The following is a 12038-nucleotide window of genomic DNA, read 5'->3' on the forward strand; positions in this document are numbered from 1 at the left end:
TTAATATGATACGTATTAACATCTTAATTATTATTTTCTTATAAAAATATCTGTCTAATGGTGAACTATCTGGTAGAAATTCAGGTACAATCGACTTCACATAAAGTTGATAACTGAAAATTATTAAATAATTTGATTGATTTGACTAAATTTTTATCTAACAGCTCTCGACTATTAACTTCACTTGAAGTTGACTGCTCATAAGTTTTCACCAAACCATCTTAACAATGTTTATTATCTTTATAAAGACGCACACATCCCTCCAAAACGAAACAATATATTAATTGTTTGTTTCCTCCACTATATAAGCACCATCCTAGTTAGTTCCCTGTATGAAGCACAACACCAACCAGAAATTATTCCTAGTATTCTCACTCCTAATAGTATAGTATAGTGAAGAGATTAAACAATTAAGGGAATATGAAGAGGAACAGAAGCTTCTGTCAACTATTTTTGCTCTCCTTTTTGGTGATTGTGATGACTATTATCACCTTCTCTGTAATCTCAGTAGAAGCAAGGAAGAACAATCATCGCCAAAACATGATTAACAAAAGACTCCCCAAACGTCACACAAGAGGGAGAGCCACATCACCATCGCCATCTCCGCCAATGTCCACCAACACTTTTGACATTATGTCCTTTGGCGCAAAGGGCAATGGAATTTCTGATGATTCACAGGTTAATTAATTAAGCACCAAAAGCATACATATCATTGTATTAATTCGTAGTTGAAATTCTTCCAATTAATATATAAGTAACTAACTTGGTTTAGAATTAAACAGGCACTTGTAGTTGCATGGAGAAGTGCATGCAAAGTTGGTGGTGCTACAGTTTTAGTTTCATCTAAACTCAAATTCCTTCTCAAACCCCTCACTTTACAAGGCCCTTGTATGCCAGATCTCACTCTTCAGGTTTGCTTTAATTTAACATTCTCATATAGAGTAGAATACAGAAATACAGAAAGAATAAGAATTACATATTTTGTGGATCTATTTTCTTTTTTTTTAATGGGTACCACAATAGAATTTCTGTATCCTATGTATAATATGAATATGTATGTGAGTATAGTCTTTTAAAACTTTTAACTTATGTGAGGTTAATTAATGGGAATACAAAACTCTTTTCTTTATTAACAGATTGATGGAACTCTAGTGGCTCCAGAAGAGGCATCTTCATGGCCAAAATCAAGTTTATATCAGTGGATAAATTTCAAATGGCTACAGAACTTCACACTCAAAGGCTCTGGAACTCTTGATGGCCAAGGCTCTAATTGGTGGACTACTTCCTCCTCTTCAGAACCTTATAATTATGAGCCCCGGGTAATTAAAGAATTTAATGTTGATATACTTTCCGTATAAAATAATTTTATACGTGCATCTAATTAAATAACGCTATATTAACAAAAATAATTGTCTTTTATATTAATTACGTAAACGATAATACAAAAGAATAGATACGATTATATAAAATACTTTACACTGTTAGTGCACTAAAATTAAATTCGGTAATTAAAAAAAATATTCAGTTAGGATTATTTCTAATAAAATAGAGAAATTCATATACTATTGTAATCATGTAAAATTGATAATTAAAAAATTATCAAATAATTTGATATATTTGACTAAATTGTTATTTTAATAATTTTTAATTATTAATTTTATATAAAAATATCTGTACTAGAGTTTTCGATTTCTGATAAATAAAATGAATGAAAATAACAGTAAGGAAATCAAATTTCTCACCTTTCTTTCTCTGAATTGAATTCTTGCAGAAGAGCTACTCTAAACACATTCCATACATGAAACCAACTGTAAGATTTTCCTTTCCTAAATCCTAACACACCATAACATGCATGTTATTAATTATTTCTTGTTTTTGACATTATTTGTTCATGATACAAGGCTGTGAGATTCTATTCTAGCAACCATATAACAGTTCGTGACATCAGAATCATAAACAGTCCCTTGTGCCATCTAAAATTTGATAACTCAAAGGGGATTCAAGTTACCAACATTACAATTTCTTCCCCACAGAATAGCCCTAACACTGATGGAATTCACTTGCAGAACACACACGATGTGCAAATTCAGCACTCTGATATTCAAACTGGTAAGCCACCCATAAAAAATAATGTAAGTTTAGTTTAATTATTCTAAGTGACTTTGTAATATATATGTATGTACCTTGGTAAAGGCAGAATCTTGGTAAATTATTAAATCATTGCAAGAATAGTGCAGTTCCCACTTTCAAAAAGCAAGAATGCCTAAGAGACTTTTTTCCCCCTCTAAATTTTTAATTAACTTTAAACGGTAAACTGTCACCACAACTAACTTTTGAAACGTGCACCATGAAAAGATATAATGATAATAATAATAACTGAACTATAACTTTTGTAGCACTGTGTGTGCTATATAGTAGGTGTATATCCAACTGAAACCAGACTACTATATTTTATATTGTACATAATATATATTAAAAAATATAATAGTTGCTATTTTTTATGTTATTCATTGATATCAGGAGATGACTGTGTATCCATCCAAACCGGTTGCTCTAAGGTTCATGTCCACCATATTATGTGTGGCCCCGGCCATGGTATAAGGTAATAAGAACATATTATTATTATTATTATTATTATTATTATTATTATTGTAAAAACATATTATGCGTGTACTAAAAGTCAGTTTTGTATTGTTTAATTTATTTTTAATGTATATTTTATAATTTGATATGTATTTTATATGAATAATTAATTTAGTGATTAATTTTTTTATAAACTATTATATATACAAGCATATTTAGCTAGAAGTTGATTTGCTATCAAACTATATATGCTGATCATTATAAATTTAATTTTTTGAAAAATATAGTTTAGGAGGATTAGGGAAAGACAAAAGCGTGGCATGTGTATCTGACATCATAGTTGAGGATATCTCAATGAAAAATACTCTATATGGAGCAAGGATCAAAACATGGCAGGTATTAATATAAATAACCTAAGGGCATGGGGAAATGCAAAAAAAAAAAAAATCATGAAAGTTTATTTACATGCAATTTATAATATAAGTTCTGATGTGAAGTTTGATACCCTACAATTACTAATTGATACAAAAAAAATTATTAACAATATAGAAAACTGTTTCTTTCCTTCCCCTTTTTTTAATAAAAGCAATTTTAAGGTATCAAACTTTACATTTTAAAAGTAAAAAATGATAATGTTACTTCTAAATCAATAACATCCTTTGTTTTTAATTACAATTATTTTTTTAACTTATTTTTAATTTATATTTGTCATATATCAATATTTTCTGATACTTTTATATTATATCTACAAAATATTATAGATAGTTTTAGAAAAAGGTAAAATAATATTATTAAGAGAAAATAGTGTTTATCAATTTGGGTAACATGCATTATCATCCCCTTTAAAAGTTTACAGCAGAAATTGCACGTAAGTAAAAGTGCATGGGGTTATTTATTACATATTCCCATTACATGACTCCAATTATTCCAATTAATTTTTTTTAATTATATATAGGGTGGGAATGGTATGGTTAAAAATGTGAGATTCTCAAGAATCCAAGTGTATGATGTTATGTATCCAATAATGATAGACCAATACTATTGTGACAAGCATGCGTGTAAGAACGAAACAGAAGCAGTGGTGATTTCAGGTGTTAAGTTCAACCAAATAAGTGGGACTTATGGGGTGCAACCTATCCATCTAGCGTGCAGCAACTCCTTACCATGCACCGACGTTGATTTAATTGACATTCAACTTAGACCCTCTATTAAGTACCAAGGTTTATTACAGCAAGCTGTGTGTTGGAACTCTTATGGAACTTCTCAAGGACCTTTGCTACCTTCAAGCATTGATTATTGCTTAAGAAGTGGTGGTGGATCAATCAAGAGGATAGCAAGGTCACATGATACTTTATGTTACTAATTAAAGATTATTTTAGCTTTCATTCCCTCCTACAAATAATTTTTAACTGTGTGGGAAGGTGCATGGTGTTGATGTAATTAGTTTGTTTTAATTGACAGTGCACTAAGATATATGGATCCTTAAAAGTTTATAACTATTTATATAAAACAAAATCCCCTATACCTAGCTGGCAAGCTTATACAAGAAACACATCTAGAGGTAAATTTTACATTCAATTTTACCTCTAAACCAAATATAGGAAAATTCTATAGTAATTATTTAATTTATCTAAAAAGTGGAAAGGGCAAAAATAAAATTCTATTTTTTACTTTTTATTTTTTTTATTAAATAGTTAAAAATTCAGGCACAATAAAAGATATCTATTACTCTAAACATACCTTAAAGATATCTTTTTCCACCAAAACTAGGTCCACACACAATTATTCATAAATATAGCTTTTCCTTCTTAAATTTTTAACTTTGTTTTATGATACCTGCTCTATTTTCTTTTTATTCTATCTTGTTTCACTAATCATTCCAGAACAAAATAATTCGAATAAAAAAAAAAATTTGTACTCCTTCAAACACCTTAGCTTGTTTAAGACTTATAATAGAAAGATACTATTTATCAACCGGGTTTCATTAATTTGTACATCTAGAATTCAATTTTCTTTTTTATTTCTCTTTGTTCGTTTTTTTTCTGCATTATTAATATAAAAAAAAAATTGGATTTTCAGTGGATGTGAAGAAAAAAGAGTAGAAAACATGAAGCTAACCAAACTCCAAATAGAACAAGTAGTAGTGGATAAACAAATAAGGTTGCTGAACAATGTTGTGACTAATGTTCAGCCTATGTATAAAGCAAATTAAACATGGATCACTTTGATCTGCAACATTTTCTTTTCTCAAACTCAAATCACGTTTTTAGAAATATCTGAAGTTGAAATGCTTTTGCTACAATTCTCTTGTTTAGTTGGATTTAAGAATTTTTATTTGTTTGTTTATTATTTAAATATAATAAAATTTATTCTTTTAAAAAAATTTACTAAGAATTCTTCTCAATCTCTATTATATAAGTAATATATAATAAATAAATATACATGCGTATCTATTATTTTTAGGAGTGCACATGTTCTGACTCGATTCGAAGACTCAGTTCGGTCTCGAATATTTTGGAAGACTAATTTAGTATGATTTTATTGGATCTAGAATCGAATAAGAGTTTGAAAAATAAACGCGGTTATCATTTAGAGTCGGATCCGAATTAAGATGAATCCGGTTTCACCCGATTCATATTCACCCTAAGAAGACTAAAAAAAGTATATATGTTTAAATTAGGTGAATTTTACCCAACTCTCTCTAAATTAGAGGGTAAATTATCCTTTGTGACTTGTTTTTTAATTATTAAATAAAATGAAATGAATTGACTTATTATGGTTAATTTTAACTTTTAATCTAACTGAATTTTGCTAATTTAATTAATTTATCATAATGTAACTTTTTTTGTAAATTATAAAAATTATTAAAAAAAATTTAATTTTATAATTTTGTAATTTTTTTGAAATTATATATTTATTAATCGATTTCAATAAAAAATATAAAAAATCTCAAAAAAGGCAAAGAATAAATAAAAAAAATTCAAGAGGCACATAAAATTTAAAATTTTCAAAATTTTCTCTCTTTTGCTTTCTTAAATTTTTTGAAAAAAATAATAAAATATAAAATAAAAATTTTCTAATAATTTTTAACTATGTATAACTTTTTTTAATTCAACCTAAATTTTCTTAACCTAATTAACTAACTATAGTATAACTTTTTTATAAATTATAAAAATGATTAGAAAAGTTATATTTTATATTTTATTATTTTTATAAAAAAATTAAGAAAGTAAGAGAGAGAAAATTTTGAAAATTTTAAATTTTTTGTCTCTTGAATTTTTTTTATTTATTCTTTGTCTTTTGATATTTTTTATATTTTGCGATTGAAATTGATTAATAAATATATAATTTGAAAAAGATAAAAAATTATATCATGATTAATTAATGAAATGAATAAATTTAAGTTAAATTAAAGTTAAAGTTAATCATGATAAGTCAATTAATTTTATTACAATTAATAATAGGAAGATATATCATAAAGAATAACTTGTCTTTTAATTTAAAAAGAGTTAAATAGAATTCACCTTAATTAAAAGTTGATACATCATAAAAGATAAATTATATGTTATTTTAGAAAAAAATTGATAGAATTTTTTTTATTGGAATATTCTTACAGAAAAGCACAAGAAGGTAAGACATTAATTTGGATCATATGTTGACCTGCTTGTTTCTTCACACGGTTTCTTCCCTTTTCATGATCATATGATATAATGCATTCCATGCAACTAACATTCCATTTTCACACTTCATTTTTCTTTCCATAGTTTTGTCTCTTTCTCCCACACACTTTGTAGCTTTAGTTTCCAATTACACACTTACTAACATTTCTATTCATATCTTCCAACAACAAAATAAAAAGCTACCAACAAATTAAAGTGTCCAAGTTCCAAATTCAATGCCTTCTTCTTCTTCTTCTTCTTCATCGTTTCTTATTGTCTTGCTTTGTTGTTACCATGCACTTATTACCATTATCCCTTGTGCACTTGGTGACCCAAGAACAACAGAGGCAGCGCTATTGTGCTCCAACATAATTATATCCCCACCTGTTCGCCGAGATTTCATATCAAACTTCTGGGATGCCTTGAGCTCCATGACCCCTCTTGTTTCTAACCAAAAATTTGCAGCTCTTCACAAAGGCTCTCAAAATGCCACTGTCTATGCTTTTAGTGAGTGTATGAAAGATCTCTCTAAACCAGATTGTGATGTTTGCTTCTCTGAATCCAAAACAAAGATCTTAAGGTATATAGTAGCACGCTTTTACTCACTTATTTTAATTTGTGACTAATTTTACATAAGGTGCTGTACTTTATTGTAATTTAGAGAAAATATATATAAGGAACTAACTTTTAGTTAGCCAATTATCTTTTAGGATCTAGAATTTAAAGATAAACAATAAAAAAAGTGGAAATTCAGGTGTAGTCGACTTCACTGAAGTTGATAACTGAGAACCGTTAGATGATTTGATTGATTTGACTAAATTTTCATTTAATAGCTCTCAGCTATCAACTTCACGTGACTGCACATGAGTTTTCACCTGAAAAAACAGGCTGATATTAGCCGTAAAAAATTGGCTTTCTAGCATTATTCTTGTATTTAATACTTGTATTTGTATTTATGCGATATAGATGCTCGCCGTTTCAGAGAGGCACTATTGGTGGAAGACTATTCCTTGATGGGTGCTACATGAGGTATGATCATAAAAATTTCTTCAATGAGAGTAGCGTTAGTGGTGAAGATAAAACTGTGTGTGGAACCAAGGATTTTGGTGGGGATAGGAGTGTTTACAAGGCTAATGCTATGGAACTGGTGAGGAATTTGAGCTTGGAAGCACAAAAGAAAAATAATGTTTGGTTCTTCCATGTTGGGTCTGTGAATCATAGGAATGTGAGTGTTTATGGTTTGGCTCAGTGCTGGAAATTTGTGAATGAAAGTGGATGCAAGACATGTTTGGATGAAGCTGTTACTAGGATTGAGTCATGTGCTTCAAAAGAAGAAGGAAGAGTGTTGAGTGTTGGTTGTTACTTGAGGTATTCAAATAACAAGTTCTATAATGATAATTCAAGCAATGTTGTTGTCCCTTTCGGAAAACAAGGTTAGTTTTCAGTCTGATTTTCTCCAATTTTCTTTCTTTGATTTACAAAAATATTATGCAGACTAAAAATCAGCATGCACATATTATTTAATTCATTTTTAATATATATTTTATATTTCACCATGAATTACTGACTATATGTAACATTGTTATGCGCAACATTTTCATTACAAGATCACAAATCCGAGAATCATACCAATAAAGCAATGTGTTACTGATTTTTTAGGACATAGTAACCTTCCTCTGATTGTGGCTGCATCATCTTCTTCCTTGGCTCTGCTACTGATCATTGTAACGGTTACTTTCTTTGTAAGAATGAATATATTGAAGCAGAGAAGAGGTATCAGTAGTTTGATATTTTAAGACTATCACAAATTCTTCAAAGCTTCAGTTACTAAAATTCATTGTAATATTTTGATGTTGTTTTCTCACTTCAGAAAGAAGAAAGTTTGGTGCGCTTTTGGAAACAGTGAACCAATCTAAACTAAATATGTCATATGAAGTTCTTGAACAAGCAACAAATTACTTCAATGATTCCAATAAGCTAGGAGAAGGAGGAACAGGTTCAGTTTACAAAGTAAAATATAATACTTAACACCAATTTAAATATAATATAATACTAATTTTATTTAAACAAAAATTTAGGAAAGTTAAGTCTAATTCATATAACATTTACCAGAAAATTTGTATTTGAATGTTTTGTAGGGAGTTCTGCCAGATGGAAAGATTGTGGCCATAAAAAGGCTTAGCTTCATCACAACACAATGGGCAGATCATTTTTTCAATGAGGTGAATTTGATAAGTGGGATTCAACACAAAAATCTTGTGAAGCTTTTAGGGTGCAGCATTACAGGACCTGAAAGCCTTCTTGTTTATGAATATGTACCTAATGGGAGCCTCTCTGATCACCTCTGTGGTTTGTATTTTACTTACAAACATTGTTTTTGTTATATATATATTTTTAATTTAATTTCGATGCAGTGCCAATACAATGTAGTTTCACACGTATATTCAATCACGTAACGTTAACGTTATATCAATAAAAGTAACTACTTAATAGTCATCTAAAAAAACGAATGTGATTGGCGACTGTGTAAAATATTTTATGCATCGAAATTAAACTATTTTCTTTTTGTTTAAATTACAATTATTTTGAAACAAATGAGTATTAACATTTTTATTTAGATTAGCTAATTACGTGTTCAATGTGATATGCTCCTCTAGTTAGAAAGAAATATGAAGGGTTGAATTGGGAAGTGAGGCATAAGATCTTGTTAGGAACTGCAGAGGGCTTGGCCTATCTTCATGAGGAATCACAAATGAGAATCATTCATAGAGATATAAAATTGGGAAATGTTCTACTTGATGAAAACTTCACACCCAAGATTGCTGATTTTGGACTTGTTAGATTGTTCCCTGAAGACAATTCTCACCTTAGCACAACCATTGCTGGTACACTGTAAGTATATGATTTTTTACAAAACATTTTAAGTATTTAGACAAATTCTCTTACAATTATGTCATTTTCATATGCATAGGGGTTACATGGCACCAGAGTATGTAATTCTTGGGAAGTTAACTGAGAAAGCGGATGTCTACAGTTTCGGAGTGTTAGCCATTGAAATTGTATCAGGCAAAAAAATTAGGTCAGTTGTTCAAAATTCAATCTCCCTTCTACATGAGGTAATAATCTCACTTTGTAAAATTAGCACAATTTGTCTTTTTTTTTTTAATTACTTATTAGTTTATCACAAGGTGAAAACTCGCATATAGTTGTTTTCATGTGAAGTTAATAGTTGAAAATCATTCCCAGGCAATTTAGTCAAACATGTTAAATTATCTAACGATTCTTAACTATCGATTTCACATGAAAACAATTATATGTAAGTCTCCGCCTTATCATAATACATTTGATAGGATGATGACAGTTTTTTGTTCTCCCAAACTGTACAATATGCAAGGTTTGGAACCTGTATGAAACAAAGAAGCTATGTGAAATAGTTGATCTAAGCCTAGAGGGAAATTACCCTGCAGAGGAAGCATGTAAACTCCTTAAGATAGGGTTGCTTTGTGCACAAGCTTCTCCAGAGCTGAGACCATCAATGTCACAAGTTGTGAAAATGATTAAGGACAACAATCAGGAACAGATTTCTGAACCAACGCAGCCACCATTTCTAAACCGTTGCAGCGGCGAATTCAGCAGATCTATTTTAGATGCTGAAGATAGTTTTAATGCTGGATCCTATGCTCATCATCACTCTTCAGTCTATAACACGAGTGAAAATCTGATTCAACCTTTGTACATTTCAAATCGGAGTTCAGAATATTTTAGTGCATGAAACCTTTAATTATTCCCATAATACATGAATTTCCATGTAAATTTTTGTTGTATGATTCCTTTTTTTTTTATACCTTCTCTTTTTTTTATTGAGATTGTGGAATTGGGGTGTTTCCAAGGTTTTAATCCAATACTTACTCTGTATATATATTTGTTTTGGCATCAAATATTATATAGTAGGAAACTCATTATTTCATATCTATTAGTTCTTGAAAATAAGGTATCTAACGAGTATGTTATATACTTATTCTAATAAATATATATAAATGATGAGTAACTAGTATTTTTGCCCGTAATATTATTACGGGAATATAAATTTGTTAAGACTATATTAGCTTTACTCTAACATTATAAATTATGGCACAAAAAATTTATAAAATCAAACTGCTTTTACAAAAAAGTCGTAGAAAATAAAAGTTTTTGTCAGTTAAAAAGACCAGAATCTATATAGATAAAAAAATCAAAATAATAAGCCTTTTAGTTATTATTTTCGTGTGAAAGAGTTTAATTTTTACTAATAATTAATTTTAATATTTATTATATAAAATTTGAAAAAAATTAATGTGTATACTTTTTATATTTGATTAGATGTTAAGTCTATTGTACAAATAAAAATAACTAACTTTTATATTTGTTATTTAAAAATAATATTTTTCTTTCTATATATAAAAATATAATTAGATATTAGTATAAAAAATTTATATTAATAGTTATAAAATCAACTCAAAATTAATTTTTTTAAACAACTAAATCTTAATTTTAATTATTAATAACAACATTAGTATTCGTTTTGAATTATAAATAATAATATTTGAAAAAAATAAAAATATAAATTAAAAAAATAAGTGATAAAAATTTGAACTAAATAAAATATTAAAAAAGTATGTATTTAATAATAATAAAAATATATTTTTTATGTGAATAATATTACTGAATCATTTTTAATTATAAATTTAATATATTTTTTATAATTTTATAAATTTATTTGAATTATATTATTTTATTATTTTTATTTTTTTGTAGAACAAAAAGGTAGAGAGAGATAGAGAATGAAAAAGAAAAGAGAGAGAAAGATGAAGAAAAAGAAGATGGGTGAGTTTGTTAAATTTGGAGAAAAAAATTTTATTTTAATTATAACAAAAGAATATCTGGTGACTCATTTTGATTTGTTAAAATAGTAATATAAATATATAAATATATAAATTATAAATTATATATAGAGTAGGAAGGGTAAAGAAAATTACCGAAGGGGAGAGAAGTAGATAGAGGACGGAGAAAGAAAATTTATTAATTTTGGAAGAAAATATTTCATTTTAATTTTAATGAGAGACTATCATGTAATACATTTTAATTGTTAAATTAGTAATATAATATAGTTATATTTCATTTCAATTTTAATTTTAATTGCAATTTAAAAATATCATATTACACATTTTGATTGTCAAATTTATAATTAATCATTAATAATGATATATAAGAGAGATAAAATGAACGAAGGAATAAGAGAGATGGAGATAAAAAAAGAGAGAGAAAAAGAGAACTCTTTAATTTTAAAAGAAAATAAAAAATTTAATTTTAATTACAATGAAAAAGTGACATGTGATATATTTTAATTGTAAAATTAATAATATAAATATAATATAACAAATAAAATAACAAATTGTTATCATTTTTAGAAAGAGGAGTGCTAGGGATCAGCAATTTTTGTGATTTGTATTCATCAAATAACCATCAATGATATTTTAATGGTATCAGATTGATGTGAGATTTCATCTAATGGCTCACTTTTCTTTACTGGTTACATGCTGACCAGAATTTAATAAAGTTGCTCGTCCTCTAAACTTTTTCTTTTAGAAATTGTTTGTGTGTATATAGTAGAGACCAATTTGGATAAGTAACTTAATTAAACTCTTTTAAAATAAAAAATTAAAATATAAGGACTTATATTAAAAATAATTTATAAATAAATTATTTTATATTTATTTTTTTTATAAAAATACTTATTTTAAAAATATAATAATAAAA

General features: G+C 27.5%; 2 protein-coding genes across 3 annotated transcripts; both read left to right on the forward strand.

The window, feature by feature from the left end:
* Positions 1-387: 387 nt before the first annotated feature.
* On the forward strand, positions 388-4048 carry LOC130982920 (polygalacturonase At1g48100). Its single transcript, XM_057907062.1, has 8 exons — positions 388-678; positions 783-911; positions 1137-1319; positions 1772-1810; positions 1902-2109; positions 2521-2602; positions 2871-2979; positions 3539-4048. The coding sequence occupies exons 1-8, from the start codon at positions 421-423 to the stop codon at positions 3944-3946; spliced, it is 1416 nt and encodes a 471-aa protein (XP_057763045.1). The 5' UTR covers positions 388-420; the 3' UTR covers positions 3947-4048.
* A 2342-nt stretch (positions 4049-6390) lies between these two features.
* LOC130979930 (cysteine-rich receptor-like protein kinase 3) lies at positions 6391-10181 on the forward strand. Of its 2 annotated transcripts, none has more exons than XM_057903487.1 (8): positions 6391-6822; positions 7209-7675; positions 7902-8015; positions 8113-8252; positions 8381-8591; positions 8900-9134; positions 9214-9321; positions 9637-9918. In XM_057903487.1, exons 1-8 carry the CDS (start codon positions 6479-6481, stop codon positions 9674-9676), a joined length of 1659 nt encoding a protein of 552 aa, XP_057759470.1. In that variant the 5' UTR covers positions 6391-6478; the 3' UTR covers positions 9677-9918. The 2 variants fall into 2 exon arrangements, with proteins under 2 accessions (XP_057759470.1, XP_057759469.1); XM_057903486.1 differs by having other exon boundaries at positions 6394-6822; positions 9214-9358; positions 9637-10181.
* Positions 10182-12038: the final 1857 nt, after the last annotated feature.

This window comes from Arachis stenosperma, chromosome 5, assembly GCF_014773155.1.
Source record: "Arachis stenosperma cultivar V10309 chromosome 5, arast.V10309.gnm1.PFL2, whole genome shotgun sequence".
Lineage (NCBI taxonomy): Eukaryota > Viridiplantae > Streptophyta > Magnoliopsida > Fabales > Fabaceae > Arachis > Arachis stenosperma.

Bases quoted from the DNA above. Each gene is read 5' to 3' on its own strand.
- LOC130982920 (XM_057907062.1), top strand. From the start codon at position 421: ATGAAGAGGAACAGAAGCTTCTGTCAACTATTTTTGCTCTCCTTTTTG. The intron at 2,110-2,520 runs GTAAGCCACCCA...CATTGATATCAG, and splicing joins GCACTCTGATATTCAAACTG to GAGATGACTGTGTATCCATC. The intron at 2,980-3,538 runs GTATTAATATAA...AATTATATATAG, and splicing joins CAAGGATCAAAACATGGCAG to GGTGGGAATGGTATGGTTAA.
- LOC130979930 (XM_057903486.1), top strand. From the start codon at position 6,479: ATGCCTTCTTCTTCTTCTTCTTCTTCATCGTTTCTTATTGTCTTGCTT. The intron at 8,016-8,112 runs GTATCAGTAGTT...TTCTCACTTCAG, and splicing joins TATATTGAAGCAGAGAAGAG to AAAGAAGAAAGTTTGGTGCG. The intron at 9,359-9,636 runs GTAATAATCTCA...ACAATATGCAAG, and splicing joins CAATCTCCCTTCTACATGAG to GTTTGGAACCTGTATGAAAC.